The sequence below is a fragment of the Rhopalosiphum maidis genome, chromosome 1 (genome assembly GCF_003676215.2).
Source record: "Rhopalosiphum maidis isolate BTI-1 chromosome 1, ASM367621v3, whole genome shotgun sequence".
NCBI lineage: Eukaryota > Metazoa > Arthropoda > Insecta > Hemiptera > Aphididae > Rhopalosiphum > Rhopalosiphum maidis.
In genome coordinates, this window is record NC_040877.1 from 90,329,109 (window position 1) to 90,353,639 (window position 24,531).

The 24,531-nt window shown below is 33.9% G+C and overlaps 1 protein-coding gene across 5 annotated transcripts in view; it reads left to right on the plus strand.

Moving 5' to 3' along the window:
* LOC113555171 (trithorax group protein osa-like) overlaps nt 1-24,531 on the plus strand; it is a 32,610-nt gene that overhangs the window by 6,938 nt on the left and 1,141 nt on the right. The window contains exons 2-17 of one of the 5 annotated variants that reach the window (XM_026959523.2): nt 6,002-6,193; nt 7,101-7,358; nt 15,167-15,647; nt 15,725-15,861; nt 16,122-16,526; nt 16,670-16,967; nt 17,049-17,281; nt 17,341-17,538; nt 17,678-17,894; nt 17,964-18,110; nt 21,422-21,584; nt 21,654-21,915; nt 22,003-22,168; nt 22,230-22,417; nt 22,487-22,603; nt 22,991-24,442. In XM_026959523.2, the coding sequence (XP_026815324.1) occupies nt 6,002-6,193; nt 7,101-7,358; nt 15,167-15,647; nt 15,725-15,861; nt 16,122-16,526; nt 16,670-16,967; nt 17,049-17,281; nt 17,341-17,538; nt 17,678-17,894; nt 17,964-18,110; nt 21,422-21,584; nt 21,654-21,915; nt 22,003-22,168; nt 22,230-22,417; nt 22,487-22,603; nt 22,991-24,442 (4,914 nt within the window). The remainder of the gene's footprint in view (nt 1-6,001; nt 6,194-7,100; nt 7,359-15,166; nt 15,648-15,724; nt 15,862-16,121; nt 16,527-16,669; nt 16,968-17,048; nt 17,282-17,340; nt 17,539-17,677; nt 17,895-17,963; nt 18,111-21,421; nt 21,585-21,653; nt 21,916-22,002; nt 22,169-22,229; nt 22,418-22,486; nt 22,604-22,990; nt 24,443-24,531) is intronic. The other 4 variants (XM_026959525.2, XM_026959526.2, XM_026959527.2 and 1 more) reach the window with 4 other exon arrangements.

Below are 24,531 nucleotides of genomic sequence, written 5' to 3' on the forward strand. Positions count from 1 at the left end.
ACATAATACGTTAAAATTACGATACCTACATGAATTGCGTCCCTATGTTTTGTACAGGCAGTATATTAACTGTATAGTTAACATTATGGTTATTAATTTTTTTAATGTTTTAAAATCTTATGATATACATTATGTATGTATTGTACATTTGTACGTAAAAAATATTTATGTTGTAGGCATATTCTGTGTATCGTAGGTATTAGGTATTAATAATTTACCTTAGGTTATTTAGGTTATTATCTAATTAATTATTATTAAGTTCAATTAGAAATCATACCTTATTGTTTTTTCTCTTTATTTAAATTTTAAATTGAAATACAAAAAAACATTAGAGGTTTTGGAATTATTCATATTTTATTATAAATTAGCTATAGTGATTTTGAAATATAAATTTATGAAATATTGAAATTAATCTACTTAGTTGGTAATAGATAGGTATAGCTAATAATAATTACAATTTAAAAAGCACAAAATTAATACATCTAGACTAGTTTATTGATCTAATTGGCCTTATTCGTTAGTAAATAAATCGTTTAATTTATTGTGATATTTTAAATAGTTCTTGTATCAGAGCCCGTAATCGAATTTTATTCAATCCTCGGGTAAGAATTTTTTTTTATTTTGAGATTTCCTTTTTTTTTTTTTTTAGAGAATACATCAAAATTTTGCCCCAGAAATTATTCTGAAATGGCTATTCAAAAATAATATTATTCTGTTTCTACTTTCCATAAAATATTTTATAATTGTTGACTTAAAAGTGAAAAAGCTCTGTAGTTAATATACTGTATATTACTTCATTTTATTTAATTTGATTAAAGGTTTTTTTTTAAGAGAAGGTAAATATTGTTATTGTTTCGGATAAATGTGATTAGAATATAGTTTTTTCTGTAGCTTAGTGATGTTACCCTCATTATATAACTTATATTTTTTTAATCAGTTCAAGTTAATAATTTCATGATCAAAAGCCAATTGGTAATTTTATATTAATTATATAATTTTGAACTATTGTAATCGATTATGCTTTTTTTTTAGTTTTAATTATGCCTACTTTTTGAAACTTAAGAGCTCGAATAGTTATATTTGTTTAATGTTTTGATTTCATACTGTATAGTAATTGTATTTTCATCATTAACTAATCTATTTTGTATTCTAAATCATACGATTAATCATAGTAACGTACTAGGTATTTTTGGTTAAATATTAATTCAAAAGAAATAATATTTTTGACACCATTGTGTTTTTATTTTGGTTTATTGAAATATCAATTTAATGAGCTTGGATATTTCAAATATTCGAGTGTTATAATAAATAATAATAATGTTATATAGTTTTATATGATTGTCGCGTGTCATGTGAAGCCGATAATGATAATTATTGTAATAATAATATTGACGATAATGTTGGGTATGTGATATTAACGACAATATTTTCGACTTAATATACAGTACATGATTTTATACCTAACAGTCGTTATAGTATAACATGTATAACATATATTATTTTCTTTCGGACGTCACTTAATTAGTGAGATGTTAAGTTTTTCGTCAAGAAATCCGTGATCCGTTCTGGGTAACCGTAATAATAATTATCGACAGTGTCGTCATAAGCTGATTCGGTCGGCGGGTATCGCCGGACCTTGAATAGCATTGATAGGTTATTGGCATGTTATCTACAACTTATATTATCTATATATGTATATTGTATATAGTATGTTAAGGCGATATGTACGTCATTATAACATCGCGATAGTGATGTCATCAGTGCAGGCGATTAGTCTAAGCCTCGTTATTGTTAATGACAATAATTTTAAAACGATTGCCACGTTCTTGTTAAAACGACTTCGTGGATTTTACAAATATTACTCAGTACTATGAATTGTGGTAGAACCGCACAGTCTGTTGTCATTTGTGGTGAAGGAAGTAGTGTTAGCTGTGGAAATAGACCTTGGGAGCTTTTTTAAATTGAAGATTTAAAAGGTTAGGAATTGTCTTATTAATGAATAAGTTGTAGTGAACCCAGTATATTTAAATACAATATACATGTAGTTGCTGATGAAGATAATATGACCAATGGACGAAAAAAATGTTACAACGGGAACGGTTGTAAAAAGGAATTCGCTGTGTGGATAGTCTTTAACTTTAGTTTGCCGTCTACTGTTTTCCCATCGCAGTCAGTCGTGTTAAAATAGAGCATCCGAATTCATTTAATTTTTCGTGTATTAACTGAATAAAGTACAGTGATCATATTGACCATTCACGTCGATATTACTTTCGTTATTTGGGGTGTTAAAAATGACAAAAAATATAATTTAATAATCAAATTAACATCCCGAAGTGTTACAAATACACGACGATCGTGGTCCGCAGTAGTGTTGGATGTTAGACTCGTTTTTACATACACAATATAGCCGGCGGATAAAGAGTAGACGTCCGAATCGTTATAATTACAATTAACGCAGTTAAATCCGTCCTGTGATCGGCGTCTTACTGTCCTTACTACTATTACATAGGCCTAGTGTCACAGTGCACGCATTATTGGTACATATCGTTTGTATATTTATATAGGTCATTGACTGTAGAGTTCGCAAGTTGTAGTAGTAGTAGTAGTAATAGTAATAGTAGTGGTAGCAGTCCCCTGCGGCCTTTATCGGTGACAGCGATTGCGGAAATGCACATCTATCATTTCTGATTCTCCGCGTGTACCGCAAGCCTAGTTTATTAACCCAGATTATAATATATATATATACAAAGAACGAGTGAATGAGTATTTATGTATATAAATATATATATATCACGTGTGTGTACGACACGATGGTGTGAGAGAGCGCGGAGAGGAGAGAATGGGTTTGTTTATTGTACACCGCACACGCATTATGTACGCGCCCATGCCCTTACCCAACAACACACCGTGCGCACACACACACAAACGCGTGCGATCGCGTTGGCTAGTGTAAATTTAATACATTCAGATAAAAACACGCGGCACACGGAATATTTTGGGCCCACGTTTTATTTTATATTTAGACATAATTGATACTCATATATATAAATATATATTATAGTAATAGTAATGATACTACGCGGTGCGTGTAAACGTACGTACGCACGTGTGTGTGTACAACTGTTGGTGGAGAGTGGAAAACGCCGCCGCGTCACGCGGCCGTCGTAAAAACGGATGCAAAAGAACGGAGCGGCGGCTCAACCTGCTGCCCCGCCGCCACCGCACCGGCGACGACATCGTAAATCGTTTTTTGTGTTTACGTACATCACGTATATAATATAATAATAATATAGAATTTATTACGCGACACGCGTGTATGTGTATCGGCAGTGGTATGTATCGCGATTATTTGTTTGTAAAACTATCCACGGCCGGAAATCGGACGTTATAGTGTGTCCATGCATGATATATGTATCGGAATTATATCGTCGCCGTTCATCGTATTCGCGCGTAAAATTGTCTCGTCTTCGCCATTGCTCTCGGAGTGTCGTAATCGCTTCGACGTCTATTTTTTTTGTCTTGTACAAAAAATGTAGACTGCGTGTGTGTGTTTAGATTATTGACAGATAATCATAAGTTACAAATAATACGTGTGTTCAAATTCATACATAACTTCGGTCCCAACAACTACTCGGTAGGTGATAACAATTATTGTTCTTTAATCATCAACTAATTTTAAAAATGTATAGTGTTATGATACTGTTGTAATCGTATACACTAGTAACCATGGGATTAATAACTAGTAAAAAAGATTTTAATTCATAACTGGTATAACAATATTATGTAACAAAATAATTATTTTACATAATAAAGGTTGTATGGTTCCTACTAATGTATATTGTTATACGGAATATTGTGTCAGTATCTTTTAGTATACATTTACTAATTTACTATCTATTAGTGTAGATTTAAAAAGTGATCACTGAGTAGTTGACATCCTACTCTACGCGCACGCGTATTACATTGTGTATTACACGAGGAAACGCGTATTTTTCAAAAATCTTCAACTGGAACGTAGCAATGTATTAGTTGTGTACTCGTGGGTTTAGTAGTCCTGGGGAAAACAATACGATAACAAGTGTATTTGTATTCACTTTTGTACACCGCGCCCATGTTAATCGTGTATTGCCAGTTATCGTAATGTAATTAATTGTCTATTACCTGAGTGTGGATGTTATAAAACCGAAGACTATTATATTTTATTGTTTGTGTGTTTGTCGGTTTAAGGTCCATAAACTATGCGCGAAACCTATTCTTTTTCGATGTGTTGTACATTCAAATTCTGTTTACTGAGTAAATAATATTATGTCGATTGTTTGTTTTACTGCATTGTTATTATCGTTCCTAATTGATAATATATCAGTATTAGCTTTTGAGTTGTCCAACAGTTTACATTATTGAATATTTGACGTTTTCATTTTTTTTTTTGCTTGAACCAATAAGATTGAAATGGTTTACATATTATTTCTATTTGATACTTAACTTTAAATACTTATTAGTTATTACCTATTCAGCTTTTTTACTTTTTATAAAGTTATTATTTTATTATAGGTTAGGTGGAAATGTATTTATTCTATGTAAATAAAACCTTAAAATTATAATAATAGAGTGACTGGAATGAGTAAAATACTTTTAAATTATAACATTTTAAACTATTACCAAGTCAATTTATTAATTGTTTTTAAAAAATAATGATATTATATGTCGTAATAATTAAGATACGAAATTTTATTTAAAAAACAATTTAAACAACATATAATCCTGAAAATAACATATTTACTTCTTAATTTGTGTGTTGGTATATAAATGCTGAACACTTCTAAATATGGGTAAATAGAAGAATTAATAAATTCGTTTTCTAAAATATGATTTTGAAAATTAAATAATAATAACATATGTATTCAGTTATAACTAAACATGAATGAATTAAACATAATAACTGCTGAGTGCCTGACCATTAATGCTAATCTCCTGTCATTTACCAGCCAATATTAATGATTAAATTTACTTAATAAGCTCTTATCTGTATGATTGTAAATCGTTTAAATAATAATAAAAAAACTAAACATACAATACATTTTTTTGCGTTTTTCACGTTATTGATGATGCCGAGTTAATCCAAATACCCAGTGGACTAGAAATAGGATTATTTTGATGAAAAACTGTTGTTTTTATTTTTATTGTTCGACCCTAGATGTTTTTGGATTTATAGTCGTCGTATACACCACGTGGTCTGTATCCATAATTGTGTTAGGTATGTGCGCGCGCGTGCGTATACTCTTGCACACACACGGACAAATGCACATACAGTCACGATAATGGGTCATTAATTATTTCACATTGGACCCATTAGGGTCACCTTTTCCGCATCGTCTAACGCGTCGACGTGCTCGTGATTCATGAATGAAGGAACGTCATTATCACGGACAGAATCCACAGTTTTACGGCTTCGTAATTTTACAACCCTTAAATGTTCCCGACCACTACGATCGATGTGTTATCCACCACTATTGCGTCGCACGACGACCCCCCTCCGTTACCAGTTTTCCCATCCACCCTATACACATTCTTTCACGATTCCAAACGTCGTCTCCATCCCACTACTACCCCGTCTATAACAGGTTCGCGCAAACCACACAAACATGCATTGTGCAAAACTTTTTAACGCTACCTACCCTCCGCTTCGGCATCGTCGTCGCCACGTTTATTGTGTATAGTAATAGTAATCGTAATAGTACTATATATATATATTTATAATATACATACAATACAATATATATATAGTAGTCTGTTGTGTGTGCCTACCTGCACACAAATCCGTTTCGCTTCTGTTTACTTTTTCCGCATCCCTTTCACATCTCACCCCGTGTCGGTCATTCTCTCTCACTCTCTTTGTGTTTATTGTCGGCTGTTGACCCCGGATACCTTCAAGGTCGCCATTTCCTCCCGATCCGTCGATCTTTTTCGCAGTTTGTCTAAAAGTTTTGTTTTTGCTTTGCAGGCGAATCCCAGAGGACCGACGCCTCCGCCGTCGCCTGGCCATCAGACTCATTATCCACCACCGCCGTCTTCACCCACCGGATACCAACAGCACCATCGGGTACCGCCTTTACACCATCAGTATCCACCGGGGCCACCGTCGCAGCAGCAGCAGCAGCAGCAGCAATCGCAGCAGCCACCACCTCATCAACAGGTAATTATCGTTGTTACGATTAAACGTGTAAACAATGTCGACACGGTCGCCGGGAGGGATTGACCTAGAATCATATTATTATTATAGTTGTTTTTATTTACGGTCGCGATAAAATATTTCACTCCGATTCAAGACTTATTCTGGGAATGGGCCAAATCAACTGAGAGACACGTTACGCCGATCATCCAAACAATAATAATAATACAACAACAGATTTATAGTATTTCCGGGTTATTTATAAAATATAAATAAAAACCGCTCTTTACGAGTAAACGTCATTGACCTGTGCGTTATAGTTTTTTCGTCGCCCAGTCGACTTCAAATAGAATGGTAATGGTCGTACACGTCGGAGGGGCGGGCGGGCGGTGTGGCATTATCACTCACACAGCTGATCCTCTACTCACCGCATAGTCAGAGTAACCGCCACCCATCACGACCTTGACTTCCGTGAAATGTTTTCCCGTCGGCCCCGAAATGATACACCACAATAAACGGCAAAACCCCAAAACCCTCGGGATCGCCGCTGACTACTCTTACTTTCAATACACAATGTACACGACCCGACGACCAGCATTCGTTATTATTATTATTATCATCATCATCGCCATCACTATTACTATTATTAGTCTGTACTTCGGACGTGATCACGTTATTTAGCGTTTAGTGTTCTATATATATATACCATACAATTACTACGATTCATTACCGTCGTTCTACTACTCGATCTACTACTACTACTACTACTACTACTATTACTACTACTACTACTATTACCGTGTCTGCTATAGTAGTATAGTATTACTATCATTGATATGCTCACTATAATCTACCGTCGGGCACTGTCATAATAGTATGTGCATGCATGTGATTGGGTATAGATCGTGTGTTAACCGTGGTCTTTCTGCAGGTACCTTATGGCAGCTACCCGAACCAGCAACCGCCGGTCGATCGTCAGCAGCAGCAGCCGCCCCAACTTCCTCCACAACCGCCTCAACAACCCCACACTGGTCTGGGGCAGACCACGTCGTCGCCGGCGTCGGCGAGCCCGCCCGCTTTGCCACCCGTGTCGCAGGGCCAAAATGCCCAGCAACACTCGTCGCCGACGCCGCCGCCACAGCCTCAGCAGCAGCAGCCACCTCATCAGTCACCGCCGCAGGTACATCCGGTGAGTTTTTTGACATCTTATTGGAAATCATCACAACCGTGTTCGTTCGTTTTTATTTTGAAAACTCTAACATCACTGGTCTGTTTGGAATGAAGTGTGTGTTTGTGTATACATAACGGTGAAATATAGCTTGGGTCGCTTTTCTATAGCGGGAACAATAATATCTCACGTGGCTCGATGTGCTAACACAGAAGTATAAAATTCAGTTATTTGATTGTAATTGGTTTATTAAAAAGTCAATTAACAAAAATAAAACTTAACACATACAACTAAAATTATTAAGTTTTTTATTTCTATTGGAATTTCATTATCTAGAATCACGTATGTAAAAGCATTAAATTGGTACACCGTCCAGTCTCGTCAGCAGAACATTGGCTAAATTTTTATAAGACCTTTTTTTTTTTATCCTATTGTGTATTCAAAATAGTTTTTTTTTAACAAATTTAAATGGCAACCGGTTTGTAAATAAAACGAATGTGATAATAATATGCATACAAAGTAAAACGTTTGAAGTTTGGTTTATTATAACACAATTTTTCTAGATACACCATGTAATGATCCAGCCAAAGATTCTTTTCTTGGAATGTACTTTCTTTTGTTTAATATGTCAAAATTGTACTACCTACTTTCAAACTGTTGGTTTGGTGGTTAATTTTCATTTTTATCATACTAAAAAATCACGTGAATTATTTCGAAAACAGCGCAGTTGGTTTAGTTAAACAGATATTGTATTTTTTATGTTACAAGTTTATTATACTATTTTTATGCACATATGTATGTTAGTTTCTAATTTTCGGTGTTCTATAAGTTAGCTTATACTTGATAATTAAAAAAAAAAAGTAGTTCTATTGGCTAAAGCTGAATGCTAATCATTAAACTTGAAGCCGCATACAGACAGAATACATTTGTTAAACACGTGTATTTCTTACAATGTAAGTGACATTCGATTACGTTACCGCTTATGAGATGAAATCAGAAACAATGTCTTAAACCATTAACATTAAACGTATTTGTAGTTTTTTGTTGTGTTGTATTAGTAAATTATAGTTAGTAATTTCTCCCAGTGTCTAAAATACAGAATTTAACATTATGGACTTGGATTAAACTTAAATATTAATATTTCAATTGAATATTGATCTTTCGACGTCTTAAAATATAAAATTCCAGATTATTCTAAAAATCACTGTAGCTTAGTTTACTAAAACTATGGATAATAGATGATATTTGTCTAACTTTCCTAGACAAACTGTTCATTAAACGGAACATATAGGTCGTGGCCTTTAAAAATGCGATAGCAACTGGTTTGAAAATATTATATTATGTGCTGTTCGACAGGTTTTATACTTATTTTCATCATCAAATTATTCTTACATCTTAAGAGGTAATGGGAGAATAAATTTACTGGTACCATTTGGTTTGGTTACAAATGCCGAAAGTATTTGACCGTTGCATTTGATTTACATAAAATTGTAATAATAAGAAACGTATTTTAGCTACATATTGAATTTTTATTTCATTCTGAATGCATAACGTTTATATATTATTTAAAAATTATTTTTATTTAAACGCGTTTGTTTCAACCCGGCTTTCTAAATACCTATTGAAGGACATCAAACTAAACTATAAAATAATAGCGATATTAGCTATTAAACAACAGTTTTTTTTAGGTTTAATTAATTTTTGGTATTATCGTAGAAGAAGCAATGTGGTTAGAATCATATAAGCAATAAGCATCCCAATCTGGCGTAAAATTAATTACAATTATTTGAAAATGTTAATTTAAATAAAATTTGGTGGTTATTTCAATGCCATCGTTGTGTAAACTGTAAAAATGCAGTTAATGTTGCGTCTAACGATTTTCAGCGTTTACCGTATACAAAATAACTTTTATTCGTTAAACATGGGTGTCTAGTTCTTTTTTTTTTTGTGCTGTGCCACCGCCGGTGTTGACAGTTGATAAGGGTATAAGAGAGGAATAATAGGCGAAAAACGATAGCCGGCAAAGCAGCAGCGACCACAGCAGCAGATAAACGGACGGAAAATTATTATGAGTCGGTCGCCCGGACATACACGAAAAAAGGCGCATTTTTTTACGCTTCCTCTTATCGGGGTCGTTGGTGGTGGTGGGGGGGCGTAAACAGTTATATCCAAATGGCGTATACCGCATACGCACAAAACACATTCATAAGCGGCAAAAATCCGGTTTCTACCGTTGGTAGGAAAAGAAAACATTTATATACAAATGAATAATAATAATTATTGTTGCCGCGATGAATGCACACACGTTCGTTCTCGTGTACAGCGGCGGGCAGGCCATAACCCGGGATCGTCGTTGTAGTCGGGTTGGGCGCACACGCCGTCGTTGTTGTCGCGTAGCCGCAGTCTACGACGACTACGACCAATAATCACACACACAACACACGAGCAATATATATTATTATATCATGTGCAAAGAATGCGTATCGTTGTCGTCCGTGCGCCGCGCGTATGTGTACCTCGCATTTAGTACGTTACACCAGCGGCCTGGGCTCGGTCGGCGGTCGGCTCGGCGTCCCGAGCATCTATTATTTGCGCCGTTACCCCAATGCCCCGCCACGTCGTTCCCGAGCACGAAACGTTGCTGCTAGCAGCACACTCGACTCGAGTTCCAGTCAGCGCGCGCTCTCGCCCCTCCCCGGCCCGCCGACCCCGTTACTTCCCGCCAACGCCATGCGATGGGCCGGCCGGCCCCTCCGTCGGTCTCCTGCCGCCACCGCCGTTATAGCACCGATCGCGCTTTATCCGTACGTTGTTTATTACGGCCGCCGCCGTTCTATTCGGGCTACGGGCTCCGCGTTTTGCGCGCGCGCCTCCCGCTCTCGGGCCCCGACGTCGTTGTCGTTGTCGTCGTCGTCGTAGTAGTAGGGGCGATGACGGTGGTAGTAGTAATAGTAATAGTAGTAGTAGTAGTATTAGTAGTAGTAGTAGTAGTAGTAGTAGTAGTAGTAGTAGTAGTAGTATTTGTAGTATTGGTAGTAGTCGTCATCGCCGCCTCTGTACGACGGGCAGCAAATCGGGGAAAATGCTATCGTTATAAATACAATAATATAATATAACGATATAATAATAGTAACAATAATGACTAAGACGCAACGCACATAATGTTATATGTACAGCCATGTGGAGAGAACTTTATTTGGCTAGTTGGACAAGCGAGCGAACCTTTTCGACCTGTGTCCGCAGACGCCGTTGCGAACGGCCGGAACTACGATTTCGATTTTCCGCGCCTGACGTCGTCCCCTCGGTTTTGTCGGTGTATCGCCGCGTCGCCGTATTCCCGTGGCCGTGCGCTGAGGTTTTCCTTTTTGGCCGCCCGCCGGTTGGCAACACTGCAGGCATCGCGAGCGTGTGTGTAACCGTCGCCGACGTCGTAATTTCGGGGGATCGGTAGAGCCGAACCGGCCGCCGCATGATAACCGGAATATTGTTTGTGTGTGCGTGCTTATCTTTGTTGGTTTTTTTCCAACGTGCGCGCCGCTTATGAGTACTTGAATGCGGCTCTCCCCTCTCCGCATTATTTTCCCCCTCTCAGGCTGACTCACTCGTCCGTCGTCTTCGTTTGACCGTTGTATATTTTTATCATTTTCCGTCTTTCTTCCGCTCTGGGGCCGTCGTAGAGTCGAAAATAATGTACAAAATTATTATGACGGTTGGATGGATAGATTCTTCGGCTTGGCGGCGGTGGGGTTTATACGCGCGTAATCACTTTCCCAGCCTTTCATCCGACAGGTTGCCCCTCCGCTTCGTCATGGTAGTATCGCATACCCCTCACCTCGCCCTGCGCCTTTGTCGACGTCGTGCTCTATCTGTACTGTTGTATTTTAAGGGTGAGGTCATCTCCTAACCCTTTTTATCGTTTTCCCTCTTCCCCCCGACCATATTCCCTACCACGGTTATTCGCGGCCCCGTGCCTATAGTATTGCATTAGCAAAAGAGCCATTTAACATTATTACTACTGTTAATGTCGTTACTTAGTACTATTACTATTTACTACTGCTAGGTAGTTCTATAATACCCTTAAGTATATTATGATACTTTTTGCCAAATGTCTTTACTGTTAATGATTCGTGTACTAATGATGCATCCCCTCCGCACATTGTGTATTTTTTTATTATTATTATTACTTCCATTCGTTTCTTTTTTTACCTAACAAAAATAACGTATCATCAGCAGTATGTTATTGTATGTGTACGAATGCAAGACGCTTTGTTTATGCATGTGTATACTTTTGAGTTTTTACCGACGACGTATACTATAGGGACCGATTGTTAACATTTTCCATTAATTCTAGATCAATTATGCCATTTTAACTGGCGGATAACAATGGATTACTAAGGATTGCAACTGAAATAAAGTTTGTTTCAGTATAGGGTTTTCGTAATTATCGTGTAGTTTTAATCGTTTGTAGCACATATTTTAATTAATTATTAAATTGAGTACTTGCCAAATCATTCCATCATATGGTTATTTAATAGGTAATCAATTTTTAAAATATAAAAATACATATTAATAATATATATTTTTAATTATAAAATATAAGTACGATATTATTGTATGTTCTGAGACCACTACCATCACTCGTTCACTTACAAGATACAATATACATAATTATAATAAAGTATACACATTATAGACTTAATGATATGTATTTTAATGGAATTTTCTGTCGTAATGAATCTTATTCATATTTTTTTTTTTTTTTTTTGATAGAGACTCATATTTATTTTATATTGTGCATTGTTGATATGCCTTTATACAATTTTAATTTATTTATTTCGTAAATATTTAGTATAACCTAATGTAATATATTAATTCTAAAATTTACAAGTTTTAGTTACGTAATATTGGACTTGAAAATAAAGTCTTCGCGTTTAGTAAACCGTCTGCGGCCTTCATATTTTGTCCATGCTTTTACCGCCCGCGTTGGGATCAATAAAGAGACACAATATATAATATCAATATAACAATGCCATCGACTTTGTGGCATCTACTTTGTTGTACTTATCTATTATTCTTCGCAGATGCTTTTTTCTTTAGAATTTTTTTAGTTAATAATACTTTTTATACAATCAATAATTATTGATTAGTAATTATTCATATTAAATTTTTAAACTTTAGCGACAATAATCGTTTTAATACTTAAAAATAATATTAAACATTCGATAAATCAAAGACCTAATTCAAATTGGTCTATACATTTTTCTTTGTCCGGTTGATTGGGATCATTGTGTTTAAGTATTTACAGTAAAATGTTATAATCGATTTTTTCATACTGACTCACACTATACCAGATTTAAGACTCAATGTTCTGTTAAAATTAATTTAGTCAGCAAAGATGTTATACCTACTTATTAAAACATTACAATTATCATATCAGTAAATAGTATATAGATTAATATTGTCGATTCATGAAGTATGCCTACGCCTGTAAATGGTTTTTCATTGTAGTTTTAACTATCATTAATTATTCCTTATTAGTAAATTACTTATTATTCAGTTTTTAGTAATCATTCTCTTTAACGTTAATCGAATAGACATGCATATTATATTTCAAATTAATTATTGATAATATTTTTTTATAATACCATACAACGTTATTTTTTTATATAATTTATTTAAATTATTCTATTTTAAATCTATAAACACTACTAATTGAATATAAAGTTACTAATATAAGTTCATATCTCGTATTTATTTATTTATTATTTTAAATATTATATAATGCTAAACTAGAAGATCTAATCTTAGTTTCTGAGCATCTTGCAATGATTTGTTTTTACAATTATTTTAGTGTCATCATTTTGGAACTGGCAAAGTGCTTTAAATTCTAAATTTGAAAGTGGTAGCCGATAGTAGTTAGATCTATTTAGTGTTTTGAGTCATCAAAAATTAGAATATATTAATTAGACATTAGTACAATTATTTCTAATTTTCAAATAGTCAGGAAACTTAAAAATAATAATAATTAAAAATAGGTTAGGCTAGGTATAATACATACGTTTTTGACTAAATATATTTTATTTTTATTTTTGCAATTAAACATTGATATAGTTTTAAAAATATTTTGGCTCTTTTTGAACTATTTATTGACATTTAAAATTAAAGACCAGATTTATATCAATAAATTTTTCATTTATAAAAAACTTAAGAAATTTAATAAAAGATTCCCTAAAAGTTTTTAAATAATATCTAAAGTACATAATATAGCTACACAATTTTTTTGGATAAAAATTTTTACGATCTGTACTCATTAAAATATACATTTTAAAACGAAAAATAAAATGATTTTAATTTTATGTTTTAATTGAAACTTTTCTGTTGGTAATTGTTATAAACCATTATGTATTAGACTAATTTTAAGCTATTCATATCTTGATATTATCACATCTTATAAAGGGATTAACATTTAAGTTAAGAATAATGAAACACGATATAATTTTATATTTATTACTATAAAATATACTATTATGCCATTTTTGAAAAAATTTCATAATACTGTTTACTAATAGAAATTCGTAGTTTTATAAATAAATTATAAAATATCCTTTGAAAATTAAAGAGACTTACACCACACCATTTCTGCTAAAATTTGTTTATTGTATGCAATGATTGAATTCGATTTTTGACGAATACATTACAGTGACTCTATGACAAAGTGTATTCAAAACCTGTATTCAGCATAAATGTAGTGGCCCCTCGTTTTTTTTTAATAGTGGTGTAAATTCTAATATTCCATAATTAATTTAGGTATTTTTGTATTTCACATCGTTTGTGCCTCAGAATTACTTGATTTATTATTGCATTTGATGGGATTCATATATTTAAAATAATAAGACTTATTATACTCGTACGTTTTCTACTCCGAATATTATTATGTTATTTCAAATAATTTCTTAAGGTTTATTAGAATTTAAACGATCGTTATTGTTGACAATACGTTTGTTTAGTACTTTCCCTTTCCGTTGTTTTCACTGCTAAAAATGCACAGTGATTGATAAGTCCCAAAAGGTCATGGTCGGTTTTTGACCCCATTCCATTGAAAAAAAAGGAAGCCACAACCGTTTACACATTGCGAAGATGTAACAACATACAACCTATTTGATTTATATTGAAAACTGGCAATGATGGTGAAATAACTGGTGTGGTCTGTCCATGTTATGAATGGCATCACACGTGCCTCTTCCCCTCTACCAATCCCCTGCTCCGTCTCTTACCGGTGTCCTTATCATCCGTTTGTGTACACTCTTTGTATACATATATATATTTGTGTGTGTGTGTGTGTGTAAATATATGTGTCGGAGAATAGCGTGTTACCTCCACCCTTTTGCCGCGGTCCTTGTTCTCAGTCATTCTCTCTCACCCTTCTCTTCACCACCAGTCGTCGTAAAGGTCCTAACCCTCCGCGTTTCGTCGTGCACAACTTTGTTGTCCCCTCACTCTTCCACGTGCCACCAGCCCTCCGCTCAATCATCTCTTTTTCCAATTACCGCAATATAGAAGGAATACCTTTTATGTGTATATAGTACATACCACGTTTTCTCTTTCTCTGTATTCCTCGTTCCGTCTCTTTCGTTCGTACTTTTCCCCGACCAGACGGTAGGTCTTTCCCGAAACCTCCACATGTTTTATTGACCCCCTACCCCGTTTTCTCTTCACCCTTCAACCGTATGGTCCTTTTGCATCTTTTTACAGTCTAAGTCCGACCTGTTGATTCTATTTGTATTTATATATTTCTGCGTCAATAATGTCTACGATGTTTTTTTATGCAGGATTTGACAAGTCAAAACAGTAACGATAGTAATTGTGGTGCTGGTGCTGGCAATGGTGGGACTCCTCTGCGGCCGTCGCCGTCTCCTACAGGATCTACTGGTTCGCGTTCCATGTCGCCTGCTGTCACAGCACCGCCGGGTGGTGGACCGCCTCAACAACAACAGCAACAGAACATTCCAATGCCGCCTAGGCCACCAAGCAGTCAGCAGCAGCCTGATCCAGGGCAAGCTACTCAAAATAATAGAATGAGCCATTCGCCTATGGGGCCACAACAAGGATATCAACAACAACCGTCTCCACAACCTCCAGGTGGAATGCCTCATATGACAGGTCCTTCATCCGGAGCACCAGTACAAAATCCGTACAAAATGCCTGGACCGAATCCTTATGGCCCTCCTCCGCCTGTATCTTCACATAGTGGTTATCCTTCACAACAACAGTCTGCTCCGCCTATGGGATCATACCCTCAACAACCTCCTGGTAAAATATAATCAATATTGATAAATATTCTGTTAATTAATGTTCTATGTGTTTAATAATATATGTTGATTATACAGGTAATTACGGTGCTAGACCTCCTGGTATACCTTATCAAGGGTATCCACCACCTAATAGTAATGGTCCTCCACAACAATACTCTCCTAGAGGTATGCCAATGCATCATGGACCCCCTCATCAATTTCCTCCTTATCAAGTAAGTTTTTGTTGGGAAATGTGTGTAATGCATTGTTTTATTATATTCAATGTCATTGTCATTACTAATACTTAACATTTTATTGGATAACCTATTTGGTGTTAAAATTTATTCATAATATGAACTATATGTTTGGAATAATTTAATACAACTAAACATTTGTATAATTACAAAAAAAATGTTTGGAATTTGTTGTGTATTGTATCTGCTTCTTATACGTTCTATGACATGCTTTTTGTGACACAAAATGTGCTTTGCAGGGATGGCCTGGTAGTGGTCCACCACAAGCACCACCACCATTAAATAATAGTCACCATAGTGGTCCTGTTCAACCACCTACACCTACCAAAGTACCTCCCCCATCATCTTCCCCACAACAGCAGCAGCAGCAGCAACAACAGCAACAACAACAACAACAACAATCACCACAATCACAGCCTCAGCAACATCAGCAACCACCAATTCAGCACCCTCCCCCTGCACAATCACCATTACACCATCACCACCCTCATCATCCTCCCCCTCCAGGACCCCATATGCATCCACATGCTCATCAAATGCATTCAATGCAACAAGGCACTTCTCCTGGACCACCTCCACCCGTTTCACCTGGTCCCAGGCCTCATACACCACCTCATCCTCACTACCTCAAGCAACACTTACAGGTGAACATCCAAACAAACACAAAACTAATGCTTTATATGTGGCTTAAAATGTTTTGCTTAGTTTTTATTACTATTTTTTTTTTTATGCATTTTTAACTCTAAACCCCTTTGAAACTAAATTGTTTTTTTTTCTATAATTATAGCAACAACACAAAGGGCCTGGAGGCTATCAAACATCAGGTCCAATTCCACCTAATTCTGGACCAGGAAATTATTTAAATTCTATGCCTCCACATAGTATGGGTCCACCAGCACCAGTTCAATCTAATACTGGTCCTCAAATGGCACCACCAAATCCTTCAATGATGTCAGTTGACCATGAAGTATCACAGCAACAGCAAAGCCTTAGTGGTGTTGTAACTTCTGTCGTTACCACTGGACCTGATGGTACTGCTATTGATGATGCAAGTCAACAATCGACTCTATCGAATGCCTCAGCAGGTAATTGTTGTATTATGTTATTTTTCTTTAAGTAGTCATAATATTATTTTAAAACTAATAATTATTGATTTTGTTCTGTAGCTTCTGGTGATGACTCAAATTGTACAACACCTAAAAGAAAAGAAAACATGAGTGGTGGTATGATGTACCAACAAGGAATGGGTGGTATAATGGGACCACCGTGTTCACCTGCCCATGATGAGTATTCAAATCCAGATCCAATGGCACCCGCTTGGCCTAGAGGACCTCCATCTCATAACCCAGTATTTAATAGCCACATAGCTCCTCAAAACGAACATGTATATCGTCCAAAGGTAATATATTTTTTTAACTTGCAAAGAGTACTTTGAAATTAAACTATTATATTTTTTAGAAACATGACAGCTTGAGTAAACTGTATGAAATGGATGATAATCCAGAACGACGTATTTGGTTGGATAAATTGTTACATTTTATGGAAGAAAGAGGAACACCAATCTCTACATGTCCTACTATCTCCAAAAACCCCCTTGATTTGTTCCGCTTGTATATATATGTTAAAGAGCGAGGGGGTTTCATGGAAGTTTGCAAGGTTTGTCAAATTATGTTTGCAGTAATTGATAAATACTTTTTCAACTTGTTATCATATTACTTAGCTATACTTATAAGTTATAATTATTCATTATCATTAGCTAATATGTATTTACTTATTATAATTTAAAATGTATTAGGTAACAAAAAATAAAATATGGAAAGATGTTGCTGGTTTGTTGGGTATTGGTGCATCATCTAGTGCAGCTTACACTCTAAGAAAGCATTACACTAAAAATTTATTACCATATGAATGTCACTTTGACCGCGGAGGCATAGATCCTATACCTATAATCAATCAAGTTGAATCTTCCTCAAAGAAAAAAAGTTCTAAAGCAACATCTGTACCTTCTCCTGGTAAGTGATCTTGTTGTTCAACACACTTTGTGTTGAGAATGTTGGATTCAAGTAAATAATTACGATTAGGTTCTGCAGGATCTAATTCACAAGACTCGTTACCATCTGCACCAACTGCTCCAGGACCAGGTCATGTAGATGGTTACCCAGGATATGGAGGTTATAGTGGTCCACAAGATTATAATTCACCTCAAAGACCTCCACATCCTCCTCATGGTAAGATTTTATGATATTTATTTATTTATGTATAAGTAAATATTATCAATTCAATATTTATCTAGTTTAATAATATTTGTTTAAATCATATTTTTGAATTATTTTGTTACTTAAAATACTAAATTATTTATATTATAAACAAAATGTACTTAAATTTGGTTAATAGGGCTATATCTAACTGTAGTGAACTAAATTAACTTCATTGGAAAATACTTTTGATTGGATATTTCTGTAGATGTGGTGTTTATAAGAAGAAAAGTATGCATAATAGCAGAAGGTAAATGGTGTTAGGTATAGTTGTCCAGACTTATTTCTCTAGTTATAGGGTTAAAACATAATTTTATTTGAAGTACAGTTTTTTTATTCATTAAGTAGAAAGTCATAGGTGTTTACATAACAGTAGTCAAAGAGTTAAACTGTCAATTAACCAAATATTTATATTTCATAACCAAATCACTTATGGTTATATTTACTCGCAATCTTTTAATGTTTTTTATTTTATTTCTTGGTAATTTATCGTTAAGTTATAATGATAAATTATTTAGTTGTAACTATGCAATGTAAATATTGCAGGGTCTTGCACCTAAATTAACCTGAACCCTGAAAAACGTAATTTTTAACATAAATAAATGTTGAGAATTACAAATTAAATTTCTAAATTTTAACTATATTAAAACACGTAGATGATCTTTCGCTTTATCAAATTTAGAGGTATTTTTAAATGTTTTGATTTTAAAATGATTCATAAGTGTGTAATCAATATGTGAAGTGCTTTAAAATATCGAAAATTAATTCAATGATTATAAATAATATTATTAATTTTTAATTGGCTAAAATAATATTGAAATATTTGAAATTAAAAAAAACGCCCAAATATAAATTTTATATATTACGCATTTGTAATATAAGTTCTGCGGGTGTAGTTCTCTTGATTCAATTGACATATTATTTTTTATTAAGTCTGATAAAAATAAAAGTTAGTTTTAAGGCTTAAGAGAACATCATTGCAATATTTGTTCTTTCTTTTACACGAGTTATACGCAACATAAAATCATTTTTTTTTATGATTTTTTAGTAATAAAATCACCTATTATAAAAGTTATTGATTATAATAATTTCGATGGTTTGACATATCAGACATCAGAAGTTTTAAATTTTATTATTATTTGACTTTAAAAAAATATATATTTTTATTAATTTTAATGAATATTAAATTGTTTTAAGACAATATTTAGATAAATGCATTTGTCATATTATTTTCTTTTAGTCTTATAACTACTCTTGTTTCTTAGATTACTTAAAAACTTAAAAAAAAAAGATTTTGCATCTTGCGCTCGGGTTAAAGAAAGAAAACTAATAGCTTAAAACCAAGAGGATGCTAAAGTATTTTTGCTTATACATAAGTTGATAAATCATAAAGTACATAAATTGAAAATATAAATAAATTTGTTAATAGTATTATTATATGTTATCAATAATGATATTTATAGTCTATTATGTATTAAAATATTAATTATATTTCTTTGTTTGAAAAAAATACAGCCGCCTCTCGTTTCATTCTCGTGCCTGTAGCAAAAATTTGTTGTGTTTATCTACAAGCTACTATTCAATTTTCGATATTTTCAATATTTTCGATATTTAAATTTTATTTTTGTATTTATCTTTCATCAACAACATTATTTTAGTACGTAAATCTAATCATTATTCTTACAACAGTTATAATTAAAATAGTGAGTAATATATATTTCAAATAATTTACAATAATTAGAAAATAATATTATACGTGGTACTTTTAATTATTATTATAGTTTTAAAAATGTTTTTAATAGTCCGCGTGGGCCAACCCAAGCTGTTTACAAATAGTCATTATTTCACCAATCTTTACTGATTAAAGTTTAAATATACTTAAATACAATTAAGAATAAATAGTATTTGTATATTTAATAGTTTTTAAAATCGTAAAATCGTGAGCAGTTTAGATCGATTAAGTTATAGTAATACAAATGTTTTTATTATAGTTTATTTAAGAAGTAAGGATTTGAAATTCTTTATATTTTAGTCTATCCATTGACAATTCCCCGCATTGTTGCATGTAGATAATTTAATTTTTAAACTTCGTTAAAGCCTTTTCCCCTTATACCCATGAATAACCAAACATTTATAATTTCTATTTAAATTATTTTGAAATTAAAATTGTTACAGAATATTAAAAAAATTATCTTTATCATATAACCGTTTGCGTTGGGTAATTAGAAAAATATTTTTTTGATAATATTGAACCCGTATTTGTTGTCCCCGTTTTACAATCATACTGCAAGTATACAACATAACCAATCTGTGTTCAAAATAACCAATATTGTAATGTTTTCATTACTATTTGAGTAATTTGATCTATTATCAAATGTTAATGTAAGAAATAAGAATATTATATAAAATATAAATCGTCTTGTATACGTAATGGTATTTCAATTTTGATGCAAATTATAACACTTAAAACAGATAACTGTGTAAACTATTATATTATTTTTTAAATACGTAAAATGTATAATCTACTTAAAAGCTAACTTATTAATAAAATTGTTTGAATCTATATAATATTTTTAGCTTTAAATTCGATATTAGGTCAATTCACTTAAGTAGTAAACCTAATGTGTAACAACACAAAATAAGTTCTTCTTAATTCAAATTTGTTGTGTTATATGTTTGTTAACGAAAATAACATACGGGTTCGGCGTCCACTTATACTGTATCGCCCTGTAATTTACGGTCTACGTTGTTTAACCCAAGTCGAGATAGTTAAAAATGTGCTATCTTTACAGATATGATAGAGAGTGTGAATGAGATAACGTCCTTCGTTTTCATAAAAATTGCGTCATTATCAAATGTTTAGAATTTGCCACCTGTAAAAATAAAAATAAAATTCATTAAGATTCTAAAGGCTATCTTGATAAGGCTAATGAAAAATTTGAGAACACAGTCGTTTGTGGATAGATGTATAGATATCGTTTTACTTCAGTCACATGCTATAAATGGTGCTGACAATGATGATTATTTGTTATCAATTGTTTTTCGTAATGTTATTATTTTTTTAATGTTAAATGGCTTAATTCATAATAAAAATAATACAATTTAGTTTTTGTTATATTCAAATATAAGATAGTGTTGTTATGGTTCTGATATATTTAATTGTTGTTTATAGTTAATTTAATTTTTAATGTACTTGTATTTACTATTAATATTAAAGACTAAAGACGAATAATGCTTAAATATGCGTTACAATTATTATAAATTGACATCTCATAACTTGATAGGAACACAAGGAAGTTACCAAGGACAAGGTGGATACAATCAGCAATATCCAGGCAGCAATGATCAGTATGGACAACATTATCCACCAGTTAGTACTCCGGTTGGTTACCCGAGTGGCCCAGTGAGACCACCTTTATATCCGCCTTATTCAAATGATGCTGACAGGTAACAACTAATAATATTTTGTGGATAAAAATTATTTCTGCTTGCTAACTAGGTTTTTTTTTATTAAAGAAATTATGGTGGTTCAGTTCCTCCTCCACAAGGTCCACCAAATACTCCTCAGGGACCTGGCAACGGTCAAGATCCATATGGACGTGGACCAGTTCCACCACCATCTGGCTATCAACAACCACCCAGGTTTCCTGGACCCCCACCACCTCAGAATTCTTCACCTGCTACAGTAAACCAAACACAAGGTGGATCAGTTTCTACCCCAGGCTATCCACCTAGTCAACAACCTCAACCCGATTATTATCGACAAGAACCTCCCGCTGTATGTATATGTATATATAGATATATATGTTTGTGTGTTTAATTCAAATCTATTTGGCATGATTTAATAATTTTATCACTATTTTAGAGTCCTGGATATCCACCTACTAGTGCTCCAGGTACTTACCCAGGAAAAGGAATGCCACCACCACAACCACGGCGTCATCCTGATTTTGCTAAAGATCAACAAGCTGGTCCTCCTCAGCCAGCTGGTTATCCAGGTTATGGTCCTCAGCAACGACCTATGTATCCAGGTAAATATTTAACTCTATTTCTTCAATATCCGAACCTAAATTAATCATCTACACAAAATAGGATGGACAGGTACACCGAATGCTGCTTCTAATCAATATCCAAGACCTGGATATCCACCTGGATCTCAACCACCACAGAATTGGTCACAGGGTCCGCCGCGTTCTATGCCTCCTTCACACCCAGGACAACCACCCCAGTGGGAACAACATAGATATCCGCCACAAGGACAACCTTATGGTGCACAGCAAGTAAGTGGTCTTGTGTTAGTTTATAATTGGTTGTATCTAGTAATATTCACACTTTTTGTATTTTTTTAGAATCATTGGGGTCCAATGGCGCAAGCACAAATGAGGATGCCAAGACATGGATATCGTCCTGATGGAAGTAAACCGTATGGACCACATGGTCCAATGGCTCCACCACCACATATGAAGGTGAATAATTTTTTTTTTTTCAAGAATTTTAAAATAAGGACTGCTATCTCTGCCTTGCATCTTTATGCAGAATAGTAATGATTTATAAGAAATGGTTTAAAGATTATTTTACCTTAAAACCGTAATCTTTGAATATAAAATAATTTTTATCTTTCTATTGGTTATATTATTTTATTTTTATTAATTGCTAATAATTATTTAAAGAAATATATATAATTATTTTATTTGCATTCTTTATAATATTTTAAAATTCTCATATTTATCAGTAAATAAACATTCATAATATTTAGAGATAAAGATAACGATAACCTAAGTAATGATATCTCCTAAGATACTTTATTGTCCATTTAAATTAAATATTTATTATTATTATTTTTTTTTTCATAGCCTGGAATGCCAGGGCAACCAATGTTTCAAGGCAGTAGTTTATTGAAGCGAGAAGTCATTTTCCCTCCTGATAGTATAGAAGCTGTAACACCAATTCTTTATAAACGTCGTCGAATGATGCGGCACGACGTTGCACCCGTGGATGCATGGCGATTGATGATGTCTTTACGCTCAGGTCTTTTAGCTGAGTCTACTTGGGCCTTGGATGTGCTCAATATATTGCTATTTGATGATGTGTCTATACCCTTTTTTGGACTAACACACATGCCTGGATTATTAGATGTACTCTTAGAACATTTCCGGCAGTCATTGGTTGATATGCTTGATACTGATATCAAATCGTATTGCTGGTATGAAAAGTCTAAAGTGATAGAAGATATACCAGACGTTGGTGCTGTAGATAATGTAAATCCAAATGAAAAAGCATATTTCCCAGATCCTACCTTCCCCAATCAACGACCAATTAAGAATTCTGCAATTATTGATGGATCTAAAGAATTATTTATTAAAAATGGCAAGAGATCATGGGATGTAATTGATAATTATGACATGGGATATAACATTGCTGAAACAGATACAAGTTTTCTTGTGCCTTGTTTTCGTTCAGAGTTTGGTCTTGTGCCATTTGTCAAATTACTGAAGAGTGATAAACCTAAAACAGAAATATTAGATGATAAGGCATGTATAAAAAAAGAATTAGATGATAAGGAGTTAGTACAAAACAGTATTGACACTATTGTAAATATAAAAAATATTAATGTGCGCGATCCAATGGGAGTATTGAAGCGTAAGTGCATAACAGACTATGAAGATGAAAGTTTCTCTAAAGATGAGTCAAGCTTGTCATTAATAAGCGAAAGTCAAGATTCCATTGGTAAACGGTGTGTGTGCATATCGAATATCTTACGAAATCTTTCATTTGTTCCTGGTAATGAATTAGAGTTTGCAAAAAGTGGCCCATTTCTTGGTTTGGTTGGCAAGCTGTTATTAACACACCATGAACATCCACTGCGCTCATCAAAAACTAGGAATTATGATAAAGCTGATGATGACACAGAGTCATTATTTAATTGTACTACAACAACAGATGCTGATACAATTGAACCAGGCAATGACGCAAAGTGGTGGTGGGATTACTTAGACGTTGTCAGAGAAAACTTGCTAGTTTCTTTGGCTAACATTGCTGGTTATGTTGATTTGAGCACATTCAATGAAGATATTTCACGCCCTATCTTAGATGGTCTGCTACATTGGGCTATATGTCCAGCAGCTGCGGGCCAAGATCCATTTCCTTCTGCGCCACTCTCACCTCAGCGACTAGCATTAGAATGTTTGTGCAAGTTGTGTGTCACTGATAATAATGTAGATCTGGTCATTGCTACCCCACCTTACTCAAGACTAGAAAAACTGGCCAACGTCCTTACTCGTTTATTATGCAGGACTGAAGAACAAGTAAGTTATTTTTGTATAAATATATACTACCCACTTATCTAGTTATAAGGGTTATGATAAATATATTTAATTCTTTGTTTTACAAAATG